The sequence below is a fragment of the Nicotiana tabacum genome, chromosome 18, assembly GCF_000715075.1.
Source record: "Nicotiana tabacum cultivar K326 chromosome 18, ASM71507v2, whole genome shotgun sequence".
NCBI classification, from domain to species: domain Eukaryota; kingdom Viridiplantae; phylum Streptophyta; class Magnoliopsida; order Solanales; family Solanaceae; genus Nicotiana; species Nicotiana tabacum.
Window position 1 is genome coordinate 14,207,042 of NC_134097.1, and position 24,651 is coordinate 14,231,692.

The 24,651-nt window shown below is 32.0% G+C and overlaps 1 protein-coding gene across 3 annotated transcripts; it reads left to right on the forward strand.

Moving 5' to 3' along the window:
- Window positions 1–703: 703 nt before the first annotated feature.
- LOC107773629 (putative flavin-containing monooxygenase 1) lies at window positions 704–24,425 on the forward strand. Of its 3 annotated transcripts, XM_075236629.1 has the most exons (10): window positions 704–816; window positions 1,254–1,388; window positions 3,379–3,475; window positions 4,152–4,273; window positions 9,282–9,346; window positions 11,385–11,850; window positions 13,701–13,938; window positions 15,610–15,788; window positions 22,654–23,015; window positions 23,860–24,425. In XM_075236629.1, exons 6-10 carry the CDS (start codon window positions 11,410–11,412, stop codon window positions 24,212–24,214), a joined length of 1,575 nt encoding a protein of 524 aa, XP_075092730.1. In that variant the 5' UTR covers window positions 704–816; window positions 1,254–1,388; window positions 3,379–3,475; window positions 4,152–4,273; window positions 9,282–9,346; window positions 11,385–11,409; the 3' UTR covers window positions 24,215–24,425. The 3 variants fall into 3 exon arrangements, with proteins under 3 accessions (XP_075092730.1, XP_075092733.1, XP_075092731.1); XM_075236632.1 differs by lacking the exon at window positions 9,282–9,346; XM_075236630.1 differs by lacking the exon at window positions 704–816 and having other exon boundaries at window positions 1,214–1,388.
- The last annotated feature ends 226 nt before the right edge of the window (window positions 24,426–24,651 follow it).

The window sequence follows — 24,651 nt, forward strand, 5'->3', positions numbered from 1 at the left end:
ATATCAACTTCCAACAGATAATTTAATGCGGTAAGAATATATATAAGTTAATCATGATTAGGTGAAAAAACTAATGAACGTATAAACGCATGATGTATATCTATTAATTGGTAAAAGTTTACCAAATATATACTTATATCCATCGGATTATACAAAAACACCAAAGAGAGAAAAGAAAATAATCCAGAATTGAAATTTACAAAAATCAGGAATATGTTTGTTTTTTTGGAGCAACAGATCAGGAAATGTTCAAGGCGGGCCTCGGAATAAATAAAGAAAACTGTATCATAATTTAACAAGGATTTATGTTATAATTTTTTTATGTGAAGAAAATATATATTATTAATCACCATAACCAAATACAACGCTAAAAACAAAAAAACAATATGTTATACTTACCGACAGTATAAATGTATTTTTACAGTCAATACAATTTAACCTGGTATATTGGACTATTATTCGGTTAGCATCCACGTATCATTTTCAAGGTCACGTGATAATATAAAAATAAATTACGCTGTCAGTATATAATATATTGATTTGTTCTTTTGTACCTGTTTCATCTAACATGTATCAAACGATGTTAATTAGGATGAGAACCCCTAGCTAGTTCAGTTAAATTAATATATATATATATATAGCCGATTTAAACTAAGAAAATGTCTTCCTCTGATCACTTTTTAAGCAAAGAACCCTAAGGCCGGCTAGCAATTTCACATTTTTTGAGACAAATTATATTGCCACAAGCTAAGTCTCATTATACATTGTTCACTGATTTCCTGGATGTGTGATTCATTCTTCTCCTTTAGTACGTAGGTAAGAGGAGTTTTATTTTGCATTTAACTTTTTTCTTTCAATGTTTTTCCATTCTAATCAATGATAATTTCTTAGAAAGAAAAAAATTGTCTCCAAAATTCTAATCGTTTTAAGTTATTAGGTTCCAAAGTACGAATTTATGTATATTTAAAATACTTTTTTTTAAAAAAATACAGAGTTCGAATCAAAGTTATTAGGTTCAGTCGAAACGTTCACGACATTCTAGCTTCGCATGTGACTGGAAACATGTGTTTTTCCGACAGACTTTTGTCAGAAATGTGAACATCGAAAACTCTGTTCAATGGAAACATCACACGAAAAACACATGTTTCTAGTAGTAGTGTCTTATCATGTTAAAGAAATTTGAAAAAAAAAAACATCATCCATTATTACACATGTTCACACTGGAATATTTTTCTTGTATCTGAAATTGATAGGTGAAAATTACTCAACCGTATGAAAGAGACGTTATAAGCGAGATCTGGGAATCAGCATTTGTTATGATCAATGTGCTAATCTTCTTCTTCTTCTTCTTATTTGGATGAGCAACACTAATATGAAGTAAATTTGCGGTAAGCCCAACTTATTATATGCTAGATTTACCAATAATTATGTTTAAATGAAGCAATTTATTGATAATATTCTCACTCAACGTTATTGCAACAAATTTCTATGTTAAGTGGTTCTTGTTAAACCACCAAAACAAATACGAGAAATGCAAGAAAATATATTCTACCACTGAATTTATGATTGAAAAGATTATGTAGGTTGGTTATCACTACTAATTTAGATCTGTTATCGTATCATAATTTAAAATGATTTTTTTCTTTTTTCAACTGATAACAATGAATTTAACCTATTTTATAAGGTTACTTGCATTATTTTCCAGTTACTAATTTTGCTGATTATGAATAGTTACGTTTAATTATTTTTAAGGTGACCCGTAGATAGTGTAAAAGTACAATATATAGAAGTTATTAAGCTCGTTTAACAAAATAATAATTAACCACCTAGAGATATTGGATTTGTTCTTTAATTTTGTGATCTTCTTGTATCGAAGGGTGTTGACAGCTCCTAGTTCTTATAAAATAATAAGTACTAGCTTTAATATGCTGATAAACTAAGAAAATGTCTTCTTCTTCTGTTCACTTCTTAGGAGAAGTACCTAGGGCCGGCATCATGTGGTTTACATTGACATATTTCACCTGTTATTAGTGTGACAAAATGGTTAAAAGAAAACAGTTATTCACTCATATTATTTATTGAAAAATGAGTTGGGTAATGAACATTTTTAAAACGGGTCAAATTTGAATAAAAATCATATTATTTACTTAGAAAATGAATAACTAATGGGTTTAATTTTTTTTATTTGTAAAGTTTCAATTTGAGGTTATTCAAGTTTAGAAGACTAAGAATTCTTCCAAAAGTGATCATATTCAAGAAGTCATAGATAATACGAATATCCTCATTATTCGCCCGTTAACCCGTTTTTTATCCATATTAAATATGGATGGAGTCGGACAATTTATCTATTTTTGTATTACCCGTTTTCGACCCGTTCATATCCGATCCGACTCGTTCGTTTGTCACCCTTACATGTTACCATAAAAACTTGTGGTGGAATAAATAAGATTTCTCTAGCTTTAACTAGTGGTCTCGGGTTTGTATCCCGAAAAATAAAAAAAATTCATGTAGCCAATGTTTCCCCTTTTAATGGGCCTTAAACGTGAATCCAGATCATTCGGTGGTCCAAAACATGTACCGGTAGAGGCGTATGTAGGGTTATAGTACCGGGTTCATCTGAATCCAGTACTTTTGACACGAAGTATAAATTTAGTGTAAAAATTTATAAAAATTGTAACATATAGTGGGTTTATCTACCAAAACTTTAAAGATACAATAGGCTCATTAATACTAAAAATCTCAAAGGTTGAACCCATAAAATTTAAATCTTGAATTTGGCGCAGTACCGAATACCCAGTGGGAAAAAAAAAATATTGTTCACTTGTTTAATTCCTTTTCATGTGATTGAAAAGGAAGGTAGGTAAGAGGGAACCACCTATTTTGCATTTTGCTCCTCTAGTCAATGGTCTTCTGTTAGAAATATAATAATGTTTCTAATATGCAAGACATAAATGGGTTTATACTTTCGATATGGACTACAGTAAATTATCGATAGTTAGAGTAGTAGGTTAGTGATAGTGACTATATGATTGAACATTTTTTGTTCCTCCTTTTTCATACTTGTATTTCTTCTCCATATCTATAATATTAGTATTATTCTCGTATTTTCATATTTAGATTTTTATTATTACATGTTATTTATTTTTATTCTTCTGGTTGTTGTTACTGTTTTTATTTCCATGACTTCTTCACTATCGTATTTGTTTTTAAAATATTATTGTGTTTATCTTTTCTTGAGTCGAGAATTTATTGGAAACATCTCTACCTTTACAAAATAGGGATAAAATCTACATACGCATTATTCTCCTCATACCCCACTAGTCAAATTATTATATATATACTGTTCACACTGAAAATTTTCGTGTATGAAAATGATAGGTGGAGGTTTCAAAATGGAGGGAGGAAGTTATAATTCAGCAGATATATACTTCCGATGCATTAACTAAGATACATTGATAGAGAGAACGATATTGCGGTAAGCCCAACTAACTATATGGTAGCTTTACTGAAGTAATATTTGTATATGTTTAAATGAACCGATTTCTCCATAATTACTTCAAGGTTATTTTTTTAACTTGGACATATTTTGTCTATCAATATCAAGTGGTTCAAGTTACACCACCCAACAGTTGCGAAGTTAAAAAAATATCTCAAAAGGAATAGGTTTACTCTTTGAATGATGTGACAAACATTATTTCCTTACGTACATGAATATGTAGTGGTCCTTGCCCTTTGTTTTATTTTAATTTAAAAGTTGTACTGATTTCAATTCAATTCCAAAAAAGTCCTCTGCACATAAGTAAAGAATCACATGGATTCTCTTTTAAGTCCCAAAACAAAGTACTTTTCTTGCAATTTTGTCTTTGTAAGTATCTTAGAAGAAACTATGCAAGAGTATTATAGCGGGACTCTCAGACATTATTGCTTTTACGGAAGAAAAAAAGAAGAGTATAGTACGGGCCAGGCCATAATTTTTATTTATTTTTTTACTATTTAATTTTAAGTTTTACCTGAAGTTGAATTTCTGAATTTTTGAAAAAATACGTGTATCTAGTAGTGTCTTATCATGCTGAAGATATTTGGAAAAAAAAATAGAATCCGTCATTACTCATGTTTACACTGAAATATTTTCTTGTGTCTGAAATTGATAGGTGAAAATTATTATCCAACCATATTTCCCGTGACATGGGAATCAGCATTTGTTATTATCAAGGTGTTAATCTTCTTCTTCTTATTATTTGGATGAGCAACACTAACATGAAGTAGATTTGCGGTAAGCCCAACTTATAATTGCTAAGTTTTACCAATAATCATGTTTAAATGAAGCTATTTCTTGATAATATTCTCACTTCAACGTTATTGCAACAAATTATGTCTATAATCTCAATGTTATGTGGTTCTTTTTTAACCACCAAAACATATATTGTATATATGCATTTTTAAGTTCTAAAATTAGCTATTTTTCAATGATTTTATATTTGTAGCCATTTCTTAATTATAAAGCCAAAAATGGCTATTTTTGAAGTTTGCCCGTTCCAAAATAAGAATCTCCAAATTATTGCCACAAGAGTATCATTATTAATTTAGATCTTTTTTTATTTTTTTTATTAATGATATCCTTTCATCGGCGTAAGGCGAGGCATTTTACATATGCCTCAGCGAAGCGTAAGCCCCGAGGCACGGGGCGTAAGCCCCATAGGTATTTTGTAAAGACCCGACCGGTCGTTTTGAGCTCTAGCGCATCGTTCAATAGTTTGAGGCAATGAGCAACTTCACTTTAGGTATTATGACTGGTACGCGTGGTCAGAATTGAAATTTCAGAGTTCATAGTTGATTTGAAAAGAAAATTCTCATTTTAGAAGTTTTAAGTTGGAAGAATTGACCAAGGTGGATTTTTGAGTATGTGTGTGATCCCCATAAAAACTAGTCAAAACAATATATTATACGTTACTTACAAGTAACTTCAGTCGAAAAGAATAAAGTTTTGTATATGGAGGAACAAAAAGAATGGTTAACCTGCAATTTGAAATTTGAACTTGCTGCTATGAATGAGAATGAAGTTCTCTTTATATTTGTAAAAAATATAATTGAATATTTATTGCTTTTGAGAGATATTAGCAGAATAGGGGACAAGATAAAGAATTGGAAAAGACCATAAATTAGGGCTTCAATCAATAAAATAAAAAAAGGTCTTGACTTTTAAATCTAATACATTTCAGTTCCTTTTGAAACTTTTGAGTAATTACAAGCTAATTTTTGAGAATTTGGTTATTATATGAAGGACTTATTCAACAAATTTTGTTTTAATTTGAAAAAGTCTCTGGGGCTTACGACTCACTACAACGCCCGGGCATACGCCACGAATATATTAATGGGCGTACGCCTCTTAAGACTTTCGCCCCACACCATCGCCTCGGGGTATTTTTGGTGCGCCTCGCCCCGAAAACATCTTTTAAAACACTGATCATAATTTAACAAGGATTTTATCTTATATCAACTAATAATAATTAATTTAACCTATTATATAAAGTTTCTTGCATAATTTCCATAATTTTTCTGATTAAGAATAGTTGCTTTTAATTTTTTTTTGTTTTTTCCCCGGTATCTAGTACCCGTATTGGAGCTCGATTATATCTGAATTTGCCCCGCATAAGGCCATTTGAGAGGAAAGCACTTCCTAATAAGGTGTTTTCCATACCTATGGCTCAAACCTGAAACATTTGGTTAAGTGTGGAGGGATCTTATCCATTCCACCACAACCCATGTTGGTACTTTTAATTATTTTTAAGGTGACCTACAGAAAGTGTAAAAGTACAATAAATAGAAGTTAGTTAAGCTCATTTAACAAAATATATAATTAACCACTTAGAGATATTGGATTTGTTCTTTAATTTTGTAATCTTCGGCTAACACGCAGTGTTTTAAAAGGCGTGGGCGTAAGGCGATGCGTTTTACATATGTCTCAGTGAGGCGTAAGCCCCATAGGTATTTAATTTTTAATATTTTATAAAATAATATAATGACAGTAAATATTTATAAACAGGTAAAATTGCATAAAAATTAAAGAAAACTATATATATATATATATATATATATATATATATATATATATATATGTGTGTGTGTGTGTGTGTGTGTGTGTGTGTGTGTGTGTGTGTGTGTGTGTGTGTGTGTGTGTGTGTGTGTGTTCTATTATACGCTACTTACAAGCACAAATAATTTGAGTCTAAAAGAATAAAGTTTTCTATATGGAGGAACAAAAGGGATGATTAACCTGCAATTTGAACTTTGAATTTGTTGCTATGGAGAAGAATTTAATTCTCTTTGTATTTGTAAAAAAAAAAAATATTCACTGCTTTTGGGAGATATTAGCAGACTAGCGGACAAGATAAAAAATTAAAAAAACCATGAATTAGGGCTTAAATCAATAAAAAAGGTCTTGAGTTCCTTTTTAAACCTTTTGAGTAATTACCAAACTGACTTTTGAGAATTTGGGTATTATATGAAAGACTAATTCAACAAATTTTGTTTTAATTTGAAAAAATCTCTGGGGCTTAGTCCTCACTAAAAAAATGCGCCTCGAACGCCCGGGAGTATGCCTTTTGAGACTTTCGCCCCACACCATCGTCCCGAGACGTTTTTGGTACGCCTCGCCCCGAGACTCGCCTCAAAAACGCCTTTTAAAACAGTGCTAACACTTATCGAACAATGCTAAAGGTATTGACAACTTCTAGTTCTTACAAAAAATAATAACTACTACTACCTTTAATATGCCCATAAATTAAAAAATGTCTTCCTTCCTTTGTTCACTTCTAGTACCCCTAGGGCCGGCATCATGTGGTCTACATTTGACATAGTTCACTTGTTACCATCGAAATTTGTGATGGGATGGATACATGGTTCTTTCATTATTAATTAAAAGTTTTGGATTCGAGCCCCGAAAATAATAAAAATGTTCTGGTGGAAATATTTTCTCCTTTAATGGACTTTAAATGAAAATTCAAATCAATCGGGGGGTCCAAAACATGTACCGGGCACCCAGGCACTAGTTTCCTTTCAGATGATTGATTATACTCTTCTCCTTTAATAGGTAAGATATGATCTCACCACCTTTAATTAGAGATTTCGGATACTTCTGATAGAAATATAACGTCTCGAATATGAAAGACATAAATGGGTTTATATTTTTGGATATGGATCGTAGTAATATTTATCGATATTTACTGTTCACACTGAAAATTTTCGGGTATGAAAATGATTGGTGGAACTTTATTAATGGAGGAAGGAAGTTATAATTCTGGCAGATACTTCCAATGCATTAAGAGACATTGACAGAGACATGCGGGTGTGAAAATGATTTGAAGTTTATAATTTCGTGATATTAGTCTGTTTAAGTTATGTTCCAAATTGATAATTTATTTATATTTAATAGATTTCTTAAGATAAATACATAGTTTAAACCAAATTTATTGGGTTCAGCCGAACTCGTGTCTCGCATGCTGGCTCCGCCCCCGACAGAGAGAACGAATTTGCGGTAAGCCCAACTAATATGCTAGCTTTACTGGAGTAATATTTTTATGTTTTAAATGAAGCTATTTTCTCCATAATCATTTCAAGGTTATCTTTTAGCATGGACATATTATGTCTATCAATTAATATCAGGCGGTTCAAATTATAGCACCAAATAATCGCGAAGTTAAAAATTTCGTTATTGGTGTTCAAGAAAAATATATGAGTATATATATACTAATAAGAAAATATTTTTTGATCTATATAAAAAATATATGTAGTTTTGCTATGAAGAGTGTTCAACTGATATAAACAATGGAGTAGGGACGAAGGAAAAAGGTTTTAATTATTTGTCGAATAAAACACGTTGACTATATCTTACTTTTCATACGAGTAAAGAAACATTTGGTTAGACTTACACTATGGAAATACTTTAGAAAGTTTTTTTTAGTAAACATACAAGCGGGTCAAAGTAGTTTATATATGTTTTCATTTATTTATGTATTTATGCATTTGATAGAAATTAAAGAACTTATACGTAAAAACTAATCAAAAGTTATAAGTTGAGGAGACCAGCATATAACTTTTCAGTTTTGTAAGCATTTCTGTTTTGTTTATTTTTACTATTTTATCTTTAATATTTTTGTAATCTTCGAATGCGCTTGCCAAGACAAAAACCATTACTCCTTCCCACTTAATTTCTGTCATAGTTTTTATCTATATAATATACTTTTAAATGTATAGTATTTTTTGAATAGCTGTAAGGCATTTCATATATTTTAATTAAAAAGATCAATATTTTATTCACTAGACACATTAACGACTTATTATCAACCTCAACACTTTAATCTAATCACGTAACTAATTATTCAACACTTGAAAGTATTTTGTAACATCCGGCACATATCAACTACTTTTATCAATTGCAACAAACATCCTATTAAATGACTATTGATTGATTGTTATTATTTTCTCCGGTCCACAATAAGTAATTTTTTGGTCATTTTTTTGTGGTCCAAAATATCTAATTTTTTCAGATTTCAAGAATGACTGATTATTTTTTCCAACATTGCCCTTGAGTAAATAATGTTGGAGTATGTGTTAGGAGTGTTTATGTGAAGAGATAGTAACAGTTAATTAATACGGTTAATTTTATTGCTAATTAATGTTAAAAAATAAATTTCTTAATCTATGTAAAAACAATAAAAAAAATACTTATTGTTGACCGGATGAAGTAGTAATTAGGTATTGGCAACATGGGAAGAGTTATTCTCAAGAGCTAGTTCAACCATATTGGTAGTGTAAAAAGTTTCATTTCATTTGCTTTTTGAGTGACGAGTAAATATTTTTGTTCGTTATTGAATATTATCTAAAACTCTTGATGTATTATTAGTGGATTCTTTAATTAATTAATTACCCCCAAATTAATGTATTATTAGTGGATTCTTTAATTAATTAATTACCCCCAAATTAATGTATTATTAGTGGATTCTTTAATTAATTAATTACCCCAATCAAGTTTGGAAGTAAGTTTAGATTACATTTAATGAGCATCAACTTTTAAAAGATTATTAACTTTAATCTAAACATATATTTCAATTTTGTATTCTAGTGGGGGTTATTTGTCCCACATTGATTTATAACTCCTAATATTAAAATTTTGTTAACTAATATAAAGGCCTTGAAGTCTTAATGTAAGTTATCATATTGGATTTGAGTGAACATTTGATATAACGCTTTCTCTTTTAATTTGCTTTTGTTTTTCCCCGTAGAGGGAGAGGGTGTTCATAACCTCATTCGTTTTGACGTCAGCTTATTATTAGAGCCTCTTGTTCAGGTAATCTTATGTTTTTCTTTCCAATTTATGCGATACGTTTTGCTTATCGAAATTCAAACTTTTTAGTGGCGTTTGGACATAAGAATTGTGAAATTTCAATAAAAGTAATAAAAAAAAAATCAAGTGAAATGGTATGTACTTGAAAATTAGAGTTATATTTGGATATGAATACAATTTGGAGTTATTTTTAAAATTTTCAGAGTGATTTGAAGTGAAATTTTGAAGAACAAAAAACCGTTTGGGGTATTTCAAATTTTCGAAAAAAATCCAAAATTCAACTTCAGGTAAAATTTAAAATTTTCATGTTCAAATGTTGATTCTAAAAAAAGTAAAATGATTTTTATGGCCAAACGGGCCCTTAATTTTAACCGTGAATTTGAACATAGAGTCTTTAGATTTTTTGAGATAAAATTTATATATTTAGAAACTACATAAAAAGTAGTATAAGTCAAAATAATTAATACAGTATATATTTAAAGACACATGAAAGAATCACGATAAAAGAATTATTTGATTCTCAAAATCCAAACAGCTTCACATAAATTGGGGCAGAAGTAATATCATTATTTGCGTTTATTTCCATATGTGCCCTTTAAGTTTCTTACTCATCCTTCGGTTTTTAATTAGTGTCTTTTTTGTTGATCTTTTAACTTTCCATAATTATTCTCCTTTTATGTTTGCACCTAAGTGATTAACCTAGCAGCAAATAACTTAATGTAAGTTATGTACATGAAATTATAATTGTAGGCGTTTGGACAATATTTTGATGAAGTTAAAAAAAAAAAAAAAAAAATTTAAAGTTGAATAAAAAAATATTTGTTGTGTTTGACACATTTGAACATTAATTTGACTTTGGTAAGGAAGTTTGAAGTTTTGTGACTAAAAACTTGAATGTCACTTGAAAATACTATTCAAAATTAGTTTGTCGATTTCAAATTTTCTATTTTGCGTTGGAATTGAAATAATAAAATAAATTTCATAACAAACATTGTTTTATATTTCAAGTTTAACTTAAAGTAATGAAATAATTTTGGTCCATATTGGTCATACATAAACAATGGCGTGTTGTCGATGTACATGTCAAGTCGCAGACTCAAAAAATATATGTATACCACAAAAGTAAACAGATCATTAATACAACATACTGATAATCAATATTTAATCCGATCCACTTTAATTAATTTTTTGATCTTTTTTGTGTTCAGTAATATTTGATTTTTTCAAATATCAAAAAAGAATTAACTTTTTTTTCCAAAGTTACTTGGAGTAAAGAGCCTAAGAGTATTTGTCATATTTTCAATGACAAATTAAGGTTAATATGATCATTTTTATTATTAGTTAATGTCAAAAGGTAAATTCATGTGAAAACAATTAAAAAATCAATAAAAGTATACTGGATGGTGTAATAATTAATTAATAAAAAAACAGCTTGATATGATATTACTCCTATTAACGTAATAGCTCATTGGATTCTTCTTCTCGGATTTGATGTAGACTAACTAATTTTGTCTTGTACTCATGAACTATCCTTGTCAAACGTTATTAGAGATAGAGCTGGACCTCTATGAATTTAAAATAGTACAAATTTCATTTATTTCACCTTTCCTTAATTGCATCAAGAGTACAAGAAAATTAAATTAAATATTCGGCGCCTAAAAAGTTGTCTAACTTTTACAAGTTTGTTAATGCTTGTATTAGGGCAGACTATCTAAATCAAATCTCTTGGGGTACGGTTTTTCTCCGGACCAGGGGCGGATACACCTTACGGCAAACGGTGTTACATCATACTGTTTCGTCGAAATTCTAATTAAATATGCATGTACATATAGTATACAAAATAAAATAATGGGTATAAATATAAAAAATGACACCGCTTGTTATTATAGTAATTTATTCATTCGTTCATTTTTTCAAATGTTGACACTGCTTACCTAAAATCCTGCATACGCCACTGCCCGGACCCTATATGAACGCATGAAATCTTGTGTATCGAGCTGCCCTTTTATATATTGCCTAACACTCTCATTTTCTTCAACAGAAATTGTATCCTTATTTCATATCATATGGAGAATAAGAGAGTAGCTATTATTGGAGCTGGAATCAGTGGACTTCTTGCATGCAAATACACACTAGAAAAAGGCTTTATTCCTGTAGTTTTTGAAGCTACAAAAGAAATTGGAGGAGTTTGGACTCAAACTATTGAATCAACTAGACTTCAAAGTCCAAAGAGAACATTTGAATTCACTGATTTTCCTTGGCCTTCTTCAGTTAGAGGGAGATATCCTCATAACACTGATGTTTTGAAGTATATTGAGGCTTATGCTCAACATTTTGAGTTGCTTCCTTATATTCAGTTGAATACAAAAGTTATTGGAATAGATTATGTTGGAGTTTCTGATGAAGAAATGGATTCTTGGGATTTTTGGAGTGGAAATGGGAAACCCTTTGGCTCTAAGGGGAAATGGCACATATTGGTGCAACATGCTGAGGACTTCACCACTCAGGTATGTATATTTAAATTGAAAGATAAAAGCAAAAATACTTTTCTTCTTTCTTAATTTCTTTCATTTATGTTAAGTTGTTTAGGATTGATTAATTTGTTGCTGTATAATCACATCTACTGCATTACCACCAAAGTTTGTGGTAGGGATGTATATGATCTTTGCATATTTTAAATTAAAAGTCTCGGGTTCGAACCCTGAGAATGAAGAAAATTCTAATGCAGAACGAATTTGGATTAGTCGGGATCCAATTCGGATACTGAATACGGAATAACCAAAAAAAATATTGGCTACACTCGGTTCATATTAATGAAATCCGCTAATTACCAACAAGGGTTATGGCGGAGTGGTAAGTACTCCTTTATCCTTAACTAGAGGTCTCGGGTTCGAACCCTAGGGATGGAGTCGCCTTTACTAGGGAGTGTTTTACCCTCCCCTAATGTGGGACTTTAATCGGGCCCCAATGCAGATACCGGACACTGGGTAAAAAGCCAAATAAAAGAAAAAGAAAAAAATAAACTCTGCTAATTGGGATAGTAAAGATAGATTTGGGACCAGAACAAAAAAGATAGATTTAGGAGATATATTAATAAATGAGTTCTTGATTTTTATTTAAAGGTCAATATTTTGAAATAAATTTAGTTTATTAAAACAATTGATATTTGAAACTGAATGGAATATTTGTAAATTAGAGTTTAAAAAAATACTTAAGAGATGTCGCATGTGCCATAAATATAACTTGATTCATACGTACCCTGTAACTCCGTTTGACTTAAGTTGCTCCTATTCATATTCATTTTTTAGAGATCCAAAGAGATCTATATTCGCCAAGATTAGTTAATTACTCGTTTATGTGTTCTGAAATTTAAAATTTATAGATAACGTATTTCTGATTTAGTTACTAAGTCTGTAAAAATAATTCTTTTAAAAATTATTCGTTCAACCTTCTTCCACCGGTAGTCAGTACTTCCTTTGTTTCAGTTTATGTAAATATTTTTGCTTTTTGACAAGAATTGCAACTTATATACTATTTTCGTATAGTTTTTTAAATATTTAAATTTTAATTTCAAATATTGAGTCAATTTAATCTAATTTAGCTTCAAAGATAAGTCAAATTAACTCTTAAAAAGCGAAAAGGTTCACATAAACTAAAACGGATGATGTAGTAATCTATGGAATTAATTAATTACCTTATATATATCCTACCATTGTATAGATCTTTACACTTTTACTCACTCTTTTTCATTTTTTATAAGGATGTCTTTATGAGCATGTAGCTTAAACTGTTAATTTGACTTTATACATTATATTTGTGACGATGGAAGAGAATTAAGTTATTGGATTCGTTTGGTTGGAAACAAGTTATCCAACATTAATTATTCAGGGATTGTTATCCCATCTTGCTATTGAGAAAAATAACATTATAATTTCAGGATAACTAAACTCCGAGATTAGTTATACAACGATTTTATTCCAACCAAACATGAGATAACTTAATCTCAAATTTAATCTCAAGATTAATTATCCTTTATCCCTCGTTCCAAATAAACTGATTTTAGGGAAAGCAAATATCAGATCAAAGTTAAAATGTGAATAGTTTAAGGCATTGTACAAAGAATATAATGGTTTTCGAAGGTACCAACATAGAAAGAGCATCATAACATTGGAACAGATTGACTAGTGTACTTTAACCGGTAATATCATATTATTAATTTATTACTTTGTTTTTAAGTTACCAAATTAGGTTTCCTATAGATCATTCTGCATGTCATCTTAACTTGACATTGTAAAAAATCTTTATATTATTATCGTATGAAAATTCAACTCATAATTTATTATATTCTTAATTCCAGGACTATGAAGTTGAATTTTTAATTCTATGCGTTGGGAGGTATAGTGGTCTACCAAATATCCCAGAGTTCCCTTTAGGTGAAGGGCCTGATGTTTTTTCTGGGACAGTAATACATTCTATGGAATACTCAGCTATGGACAATGAAAGTGCTAGAGAGTTGATTAAAGGGAAGAAAATTGCAGTTATTGGCTCTCAAAAATCAGCTATAGATATTGCTGCTGAATGTGCAGCTGCTAATGGTAAGAAACTGCTTTTGATCAAATCCTTTATTTTCCGTTCGGTGTCTGATACCTGAATTAGAGTCGCGATAATCTGGATTTGCATCTATCAAGATTTTTTTTTTATTTCCAAGGCTCTCGAAACCAAGACTTTTGATTAAGGACGAGGGGATCTTGTTTATCCTGTCACAACCCTTGATAAGGGTCAAAAATACCCCTAACGTATTGAAAATGGCTCAAAAATATCATCCGTTAACCTTTTGGTCTAAAAATACCCTTAACGTTTAATTTTTGGCTCACATATACCCTTAATATTTTATTTTTGGCTCACATATACTCTTAACGTTTTATTTTTGGCTCACAGATACCCTTGAAACTAACAAAATATGGATGGTAAATTTTTGGCTCACCTTCCATCAATATACCATATATTTTTTATATGTTTTTTATACCACATATATAAATTATATATATACAACATATTTTCGTTTTTTATTATAGCTAATTTTACTTTTTCATTTATTTTTTTAATATATTTTTAAAACTCCAACTTGAAACTACTCCCCAATTTGAATGAGTAGTTATTGTTTTTATATTTTTATTTTTTTAATATAGCTAATTATAAGATATCTATATTTATTAATTATTAATTCAAATAGAGTAACCAATTAATTCAAAATTTAAAAAGGTTTTTTTAGTTAAAAAGGTACTAGTTTGTTTTGTCTTAATAATGTCACTTGGCTTTTTGTGGTTATGCCACTTATCTTAATAATGTATTTTTACCTCTCCTTTTATTATATATAGATATGTGATAAATTATATAATAGTGGTATATATAAAGTATAAAATACACAACTTTAAAGAATATGTATGGTATATTTTGTTTGTTTACATGTATTATGATGTATATACATAATTTATATATGTGGTATAAAATACATATAAAAAATATATGGTATATTGATGGAAGGTGAGCCAAAAATTTACCATCCATGTTTTGTTAGTTTCAAGGGTATATGTGAGCCAAAAATAAAACGTTAAGGGTATATGTGAGCCAAAAATAAAACGTTAAGGGTATTTTTAGACCAAAAGGTTAACGGAGGGCATTTTTGAGCTATTTTTAATACGTTAGGGGTATTTTTGGCCCTTTTTAATAGTAATTAAATAAATGGATAAATATAGTACAAATGCATCTTTACTATTTCTAAAGGTCAAAACAAAGTCTTGTTTTAGACTTGAAAATTACTTCAAAATGTTTGTTTTCAGCTTCAATTTAAAATAATTTTTTGTTCAACTTCAACCAAATATATTGTCCCTACTCTCCCTAATATCTTGATGATTTATCTATATATGTAGGTCCTGATTTGCCATAATTTTTTTTTTAACTTTATTTCAAAAAAATTTACTTCTTTCGGAATCATCGTTTGGTCATAAAAATTTCAAATTTCACTTGAAAATAGAATTTCAAAATTTTTCAAAAATTTGAAAAACTCCAAAAAATTAGTTTTTCAAAATTTTCACTTCAAATCATTCACAAAAATTCAAAAACAACTTCAAATTGTATTCATGTCCAAACACAACTCTAATTTTCAAATATCATTTTCACTTTTTACCGAAATTTTACAATTCTTATGTCCAAACGCGCAGGTAGTATCTAAACTGATCCAAAATTTGATTATATTTGTAAATTAGGTCCTGGAAATCCTTGTACATTGGTTCAAAGGACAATAGCATGGGCACTTCCAAGTGGATGCTTTTGGTGGGGAATTAATCTTGGATTTCTATATGGTAGTCGCTTTTCAGAACTCTTGGTTCACAAGCCTGGTCAGAACATCATATACAGTGCCTTGGCTACCCTACTTTCACCTCTGGTATAAATTTTCTTCAAATCCATTCCATTAAGAAATAAAAAATATATAGGAAAAGTTCTAAATTTGCATGTGTACTATTCAAAATTGCTCAATTTTGCCCTCCATTTTATTTTTTCATTTATACCCTTACCATTAACCAATCGTCTTAAATTTGAACTTGCTATTAATGTAGCTCAAATGCGATATGAGGGAGAGAAAAAAAGTACAAATTTACACCTACTTTAAGTTATAGTTTAAAATTAGAGAAACATATCTTTTTAGTTGTTTCAAAAAATAATAGCTGACAAAATGTATATTCTTATATATATATATATATATATATATATATATATATATATATATATATATATATATAAAATTGATTGAATGCAATTAGTTTCGATCAACTTGACAATGTAGAGCTTTCATTAGAGGGTAAAAATAAGATTTTCCTATTGGTTAGGGTAATATTAGATAGAAGCTGTTAGTCCCGCCAATATTGTTGTATTTGTAAATAATAATTCTGGAAAATATAAGTTATCGTAATGAAACTGTAATTAATTCGAGCCCACTGAATTCACAGTGTTTCCTTAAGGAATTTAATCCCCTCCTAGTACCCAAGGTTATGGATTATTTTCTCCCAAGATAGAACGAATCACACACTGGTGTAGCGGTACTTCAAACCCCAGTGTTTCAGCGAACACAAAGTTCGGTAGCAAATCACACTTACAGTTGCTTTGTTTGAAGTTAAAACAATGCAGAACAAAGGAGTAAAAACTCAGAAAATCGTATGAAAATGCTGAGAGGAAGGAGTGCAATGTATAGCCAAAGTTGAGCGTTTTCAGTTTGGTGTCTTTCTTCAACAGTTGCTGCACATATATGGCCATAGTGGGAAGAGCATTAGGCGGCTGCTATTGCAGCTGGTGGTCAATACACGGATTGGAACATATTCGTTACAAATGTGGATAATCTTACGTTAATATTTACTATTAACAAATAAATTTAGTCCAAAAAATTAATCAATCAATCATTTGACCAAATCCGAATCCGAATCTGAAGCCGAAGCCGAAGCCGAAGCCAAGCCGAGCGAGCGACGACGACGACGGCGCAAGGCTTGCTTTCTTCTTAACTCTTTAAGAGCTACAAGAAGAGCAATTATATATATACCCACCAAAAATCTTTTCCTCTTCCAATATGGGACAATGTCTCATTGTCAAGAGGGGAAAACTTAAAATTTTACTCAAAAATTTTATTTTCCCTCCATTTCCCATTCACCCTCATTTTAAGACTATTTCATCTTAAATAACAAAAACCTTAACAATCCCCCACATGAATGGGGAATGGCTATATCACGGAAGTATGCATGGAAAAACTGTGTGATTTGCAAGCAATGATTAATCGCATCTGGATAAGTAGGTTTCCCTTTGAACTTTCCGTAGTGAACTTATGTCGGATATACTCGGTCAATCGGTAGATTTGATATCTTTGAACCGTCGATCTTTGGTGTATACCTAGACAACCATAAGTCACACAATCAACCCTTAACCATCTTTGGTTCTCATTGTTGTGTTCGTTTCAGCCATGAACACCGCCTGATTTCATAAGTGCGTAGAGAACTAGCCTTACAAAGTTCTTCTTGAAGCGGCTAACACTTTACACTTACATAGGTGATTTCTAAACGTGTCATCCTGTAGATACACTATTTGATATACCCCGTATCAAATTTAGAAATCATTAAAAAGCCTTAATATTTTATCCTTGGTACTGAACATTGTCTCATCACGAGAACGGACTAAAATTTTATTTGACAATGTTGAACCGTCATTAATGACTTTGTTTGATCTCCTTGAACCTAGATCTTGGGATCTCCAGTCTTCTAGGTAGAGTTACCGCCACAATAACTTGTTCTCGGCCATAGCCCCATTCCCCTTGATGATTTCTCAACTACCTCTCTAGTTAGGCCTTTTGTAAGTGGATCCGACACATTATCACTTGAATTTACATAGTCAATCGTGATAATTCCTCTAGAGAGTAATTGCCTAACGGTTTTATGTGTTCGTCGTATATGACGAGATTTACCGTTATACATAACGCTTCCAGCCCTTCCAATTGCCGCTTGACTATCACAATGTATGCATATTGGTGCCAACGGTTTGGGCCAAAATGGAATGTCTTCCAAGAAATTCCGGAGCCATTCAGCTTCTTCACCGGCTTTATCTAAGGCTATGAATTCAACCTCCATTGTAGAGCGGGCAATACATGTTTGTTTGAACGACTTCCAAGATACCGCTCCTCCACCAATAGTGAATACATATCCACTCGTGGACTTGGAATCAGTTGAACCGGTGATCCAATTTGCATCACAGTATCCCTCAATCACTGTAGGGAATTTACTGTAGTGCAAGTCAAAGTTCTTGGTATGTTCTAAATATCCCAAAACTCGTTTCATTGCCATCCAATGAGATTTGCCTGGATTGCTCGTATATCGACTCAGTTTACTTATAGCACAAGCTATATCTAGTCATGTACAATTCATGATATACATTAAGCATCCCAACACACGAGCATAATTCAATTGTGATATGCTTTGGCCTTTATTCTTTGCTAATGCAAGATTCACGTCAATTGGAGTCTTTGCAACTTTAAAGCCCAAGTGCTTGAATTTTTCAAGTATTATCTTAATATAATGAGATTGGGACAATGCCAGACCTTGAGGAGTCTTATGGATCTTAATTCCCAGAATTAAATCAGCAACTCCCAAGTCTTTCATATCAAACTTGCTATTGAGCATACGCTTAGTAGCATTTATGTTGGCAATGTCATTACTCATTATCAGCATATCATCCACATATAGGCAAATAATGACTATGTGATTTGGAACATTTTTAATGTACACACATTTATCACATTCATTTATCTTAAAACCATTTGACAACATCGTTTGGTCAAATTTTGTATGCCATTGTTTGGGTTCTTGTTTTAGTCCGTAAAGAGACTTAACAAGTCTACATACTTTCTTTTCTTTACCTGGAACCACAAACCCTTCAGGTTGTTCTATGTAAATTTCTTCCTCCAACTCTCCATTTAAGAAGGCCGTCTTAACATCCATTTGATAAATTTCAAGACCATACACTGCAGCTAATACTACTAACATCCGTATGGACGTAATTCTTGTAACTGGAGAGTATGTATCAAAGTAGTCTAGACCTTCTCATTGTCTATACCCTTTGACTACGAGTCTTGCCTTGAATTTATCAATAGTGTCATCATCTTTGATTTTTCTCTTAAAAATTTATTTAGAACCCAAAGGTTTATTTCCAGGAGGAAGATCAACCAATTCCCATGTATGGTTGTTCATTATGGATTCTATTTCACTATTGACTGCCTCTTTCCAAAACAATGATTCCGAAGAAGTCATAGCTTCTTTAAATGTTTGAGGCTCATTCTCCAATAAGAAAGTCACAAAATCTGGTCCAAATGAAGTAGAAGTTCTTTGACGTTTACTACGTCTTGGATCCTCCTGATTACATGTACTTTCTTTTGTTTCTTCCCGAGGTTGTTTAGATCCTTCACCAAACGACTCACATTCCTTTTTATACAGATAAGTATTTTCAAAGAACTCAGCATTATCTGATTCTATAACCGTATTATTATGAATGTCGGAATTTTCTGATTTATGAACCAGAAATCGATATGCTTTACTATTTGTCGCATATCCTATGAAAACATAATCAACGGTTTTCGGTCCTATCTTTACCCTTTTGGGTTTAGGAACTTACACTTTTTTCCAAACACCCCCATACTTTAAAATAATTCAAGTTGGGCTTCTTTCCTTTCCATTTTTCATATGGAATGGATTGTGTTTGCTATGAGGCACTCGATTTAATATTCGATTAGCCGTAAGAATGGCTTCCCCCCACAAGTTCTGTGGCAAACCAGAACTTATCAACAACACGTTCATCATCTCCTTTAATATGCGATTCTTTCTTTCCGCAATCCCATTAGATTGGGGCGTGTAAGGGGCTGTTGTTTGATGAATAGTTCCATATTCTAAACATATTTCTTCAAAAGGAGATTCATATTCACCACACCTATCACTTCTTATCATTTTTACTTTCTTGTTAAGTTGCGTTTCAACTTCATTTTTGTATTGTCTGAATGCGTCTATTGCTTCATCTTTACTATTCAGTAAGTAAACATAGCAATATCGAGTACCATCGTCAATAAAAGTTATGAAATACTTCTTTCCACCGCGAGATGGTATTGACTTCATGTCATAAATATCTGTGTGAATTAAGTCTAAAGGATTTGAATTCCTTTCAACTTACTTATAAGGATGTTTAACATACATAGATTCCACACATGTTTGACATTTAGATTTTTCGCATTCAAACTTAGGCAGTACTTCCAAGTTAATCATTTTTCGCAAGGGTTTATAATTGACATGACCCAAACGTACATGCCATAAATTATTTGACTCAAGTAAGTAAGAAGAAGCTGAAATATTATTATTGTTTTTCACAACCATTACATTTAGATTGAAAAGGCCCTCGGTGAGGTAATATTTTCCTACAAATATTTTATTCTTACTTATGACAACCTTATTGGACACAAAAAAGTACTTAAAATGTGCTTAACAAGAAGTCCAGTAGAGACTAAATTCTTTCTCATTTCGGGAACATGAAGGACATTGGTCAAAGTCATGACCTTGCCAGAAGTCATTTTCAGAAATATCTTCCCATATCCTTCAACTTTTGTTGTTGAAGCATTTCCCATATAAACTGTCTCTCCGGGTCCAACAGGAGCATAAGTAGCAAAAGCTTCTCTAACTGCACAAACATGGCGAGTGGTTCCAGAATCAAACCACCACTGTTTAGGATTTCCCACCAAGTTACATTCAGAAAGCATGGCACATAAGTTATCAACATCATCATGCTTTACTACCATGTTTGCTTGACCCCTTTTCTTGTCTTTCTTCGGAGCACGACACTCCGTAGATTTGTGTCCGATTTTTCCACAGTTGTAGCAGTTTTCACTGAACCGCTTCTTGCTTGGGTTGTATTTCGGAACAGAAGCCTTCTTCCTCTTTTTGTTATCTTCAACAATATTTGCTCCCATTATTGTTGAATTTCCACGGCCTCTCCTTTAAACAACTTTATTGTCCTCTTCGATTCTCAATCGAACAATGAGATCTTCAAGGGACATTTCCTTTCGTTTGTGTTTCAAATAATTTTTGAAGTCCTTCCACAACGGAGCAACTTTTCAATCATTGCTGCTACTTGGAATGCTTCATTGATGACAAGACCTTCAGCAAGTAGATCATGAATAATCACTTGCAATTCCTGAACTTGGGTAATAACAGACTTGCTATCTACCATTTTGTAGTCCAAAAATTTTGCGGCAATGAATTTTTTCATCCCGGCATCTTCAGTTTTATATTTCTTTTCAAGCGCATTCCACAATTCTTTTGATGTCTCCACGCCACTGTATACATTATACAGATTATCATCCAGTCCGCTAAGAATATAATTCTTGCATAAAAAATCAGAATGCTTCCACGCTTCAATCACGACAAAGCATTCATTCTCTAGAGTTTTATCTGGCAGATCAGGAACATCTTCCTTGATGAACTTCTGTAGGCATAACGTAGTTAAGTAGAAGAACATCTTCTGCTGCCAGCGCTTGAAATCAATTCCGAAAATTTTTTCGGGTTTTTCTGCCGGTGTTCGGCTTGTCGATGCGTTGCCAGTCACTGTCGGAACAGCTTGGTTTTCGCTTTCAGTCGTCATTTTTTTCCTGTAAAAGAATGACACAAACAAACGTTTAATAAACGTTTTCAAATTGGAAAAAAAATCACGTAGATTTTAATCTCCAACAAAATGCCACGAAGGCTTTACTCTCCAAAACGGGAGTACACAAAACCACAAAGGTTTTAGTTTGCAGAATAATAAGAATAACACAAATACAGAAATAAATATTAAATTCCTTAAGATTGTTAGTCCCGCCAATATTGCTTTATTTGTAAATAATAATTCTGGGAAATATAAGTTATCGTAATGAAACAGTAATTAATTCGAGCCCACTGAATTCACAGTGTTTCCTTAAGGAATTTAATCCCCTCTTAGTACCCAAGGTTATGGATTATTTCCTCCCAGGATAGAACGAATCACACACTGGTGTAGCAGTACTTCAAACCCCAGTGTTTCAGCGAACACAAAGTTCGGTAGCAAATCACACTTACAGTTGCTTTGTTTGAAGTTAAAACAATGCAGAACAAAGGAGTAGAAACTCAGAAAATCGTATGGAAATGCTGAGAGGAAGGAGTGCAATGTATAGCCAAAGTTGAGCGTTTTCAGTTTGGTGTCTTTTTCTTCAACAGCTGCTGCACATATATGGCCATGGTGGGAAGAGCATTAGGCGGCTGCTATTGCAGCTGGTGGTCAATACACTGATTGGAGCATATCAGTTACAAATGCGAATAATCTTACATTAATATTTACTATTAAATCCGAAGCCGAGCCGAGCGAGCAATGACGACGACGGCGCGAGGCTTGCTTTCTTCTTAACTCTTTAAGAGCTACAAGAAGAGCAATTATATATATACCCACCAAAAATCTTTTCCTCTTCCAATATGAGACAATGTCTCATTGTCAAAAAGGAAAAACTTAAAATTTTACTCAAAAATTTTATTTTTCCCTCTATTTCCCATTCACCCTCATTTTAAGACTATTTCATCTTAAATAACAAAAACCTCAACAGAAGCTTCACATATGACAAAGTTGCTCAATTTTGATTAGTATATCGGCAAATTTGATCCTTTTTTCGTTTTGAATACATAAATTTATTTGTTGATGCTTGCTTTTTATTGAAAAATACAATTTTTCAGAGATGGAGTTTTTCAAAATTTGTGGAGAGTTACCTTAGATGGAATCTTCCATTGAAGAAGTACAATATGGTACCAAAACAAAGCTTTCTTCAAGATATGTCTTCTTGCAAAGCATTCTTATTACCTGAGAATTTCTATGGAAAAGTGGAAGAAGGAAGCATTATTCTTAAGCAAACACAGTGTTTCTCTTTCTACAAACAAGGATTGATTATTGATGGAGAAGTTCATGAGCTTATAAAAGCAGACCTTGTTATATTTGCTACTGGATATAAAGGTCAAGAGAAGCTGAAGAATATGTTTGCCTCAAAAAGTTTTCAAAACTACATAATGGGCTCACCCAAATCAATTGTTCCTCTTTACAGGTACACACTATTACTAATTTATTATACTATCAAATCAACAACAACAACTTTAGTGTAATCTTACTAGTGGGTTTGGGAGGGTAGTATGTATGCAGACCTAACCCCTACATTGAAAAAATAAAAATATTGTTTCCGATAGATCCTCCGCTCAAGAAAAGATACAAAAATGTACTACTATCAAACCACCCACTCAATTCTCGCAAGGAAAAAAGAAGTTGAAATGATCTAAATTTAACCTCTACTACTAGAAATATTGTAAAAATAATCTCATTTATATTTTCGGGTCATTGATATCTTCATCATAGAAAACCGTCTCGTATTTCCCCATAACATGTGAAATTCACTGCATCGAGATTTTAGCGGGGTTCAAAAATCCTTAATATTTGGAGCTCGATTAGGATCAAGGAAAATACGCAATAGTTCTTTAAAGTCAAGGAATCCACTATGTTAAGATTTTAACCGAGTTCCGTGCTGAAACTCCGTTAGGGTCAAGGAAAAGTAGGAGAAATTTGCTAAAGGCAAGAATATTAATGACCCGAAAATATAACGAAGGCTAATATTAAAAATATTTTTAACAGTAGAAGGGCAAATTTGGATATTTTCTCTAGAATAAGTTACATGTTTATGATATAAAAAAGGAGCAGCCCGACACAAAGCACTCCGCATTCATGCAAGGTTCGGGGGAGGGTCGTACCCAAGGGGTGTGATGAGACAGCTGACTGCTTTCACGACTTGAACCCGTGACTTATAGGTCACACGAAAATAACTTTACCGTTACTTAAAGGCTCCCCTTCATGTTTCTGATATGATTTGCCATGTTCTTTCTTTGCAAAATTTTGGGCAGGCACATAATACATCCAAGAATACCACAACTAGCAATAATAGGATACTCAGGAGGCATTACAAATCTTCACACATCTGAGATGAGGTGCCAATGGCTAGCACATTTTCTTGATCAAACTTTCAAGTTGCCAAGCATAAAAGAGATGGAAAAAGAGATTCAAATGTGGGAAATTTACATGAAAAAATATGCAGGGAAAGAGTATAAAAGAGCTTGCATTGCAGCTCTACATATTTGGTACAATGATCAATTGTGCAAAGACATTGGGTGCAACAATAGAAGAAAGAAGAGTTTCTATGATGAGTGGTTTCAACCATATGTGCAATCAGATTATGTTCGATTAAGTCCTACTAATTAATTAGTCCTATTTGGAGAATTTGAGAGTCTTTTATCTGTATAATGCACATTTGCACGTGCCTTCAATTTTATGGGGGTAAACCATATGTAGTTGATAAATATTGTTTGAACGGCGTTATTACCCAGTCTTGGTCTTTGAGATGTGATTTGTTTCAAATGATTCCTGTCCTATATATTATGAAATAGAAAAGTTTACAGCTTATTTCTTTTTACTTTGTGGGCTTACCTCGCCAAGCGAACCAGCTTAACAATTCCTAACTCTCTTAAGGGCTGTTTGATTATAATTCCAATATAAAATGTCCCTTCGGGGATGGCTCAGTTGGTTTGGAGGGCGGTCACCCATACAGATGATCTGGGATCGATCCCCCCTCCATGCCTTCTAGGTTGAGCCTGTCGCACAGGCCTTGCCTAGTGCGGTTTACATTTTCTGTGTGGTTT

Excerpts from the sequence above, each read along its gene's own strand:
- LOC107773629 (XM_075236629.1), top strand. The coding sequence starts at position 11,410 with ATGGAGAATAAGAGAGTAGCTATTATTGGAGCTGGAATCAGTGGACTT. Across the intron at positions 13,939-15,609 it reads TGAATGTGCAGCTGCTAATG|GTCCTGGAAATCCTTGTACA; the intron begins GTAAGAAACTGC and ends TTTGTAAATTAG. Across the intron at positions 15,789-22,653 it reads CTACCCTACTTTCACCTCTG|AGATGGAGTTTTTCAAAATT; the intron begins GTATAAATTTTC and ends ACAATTTTTCAG.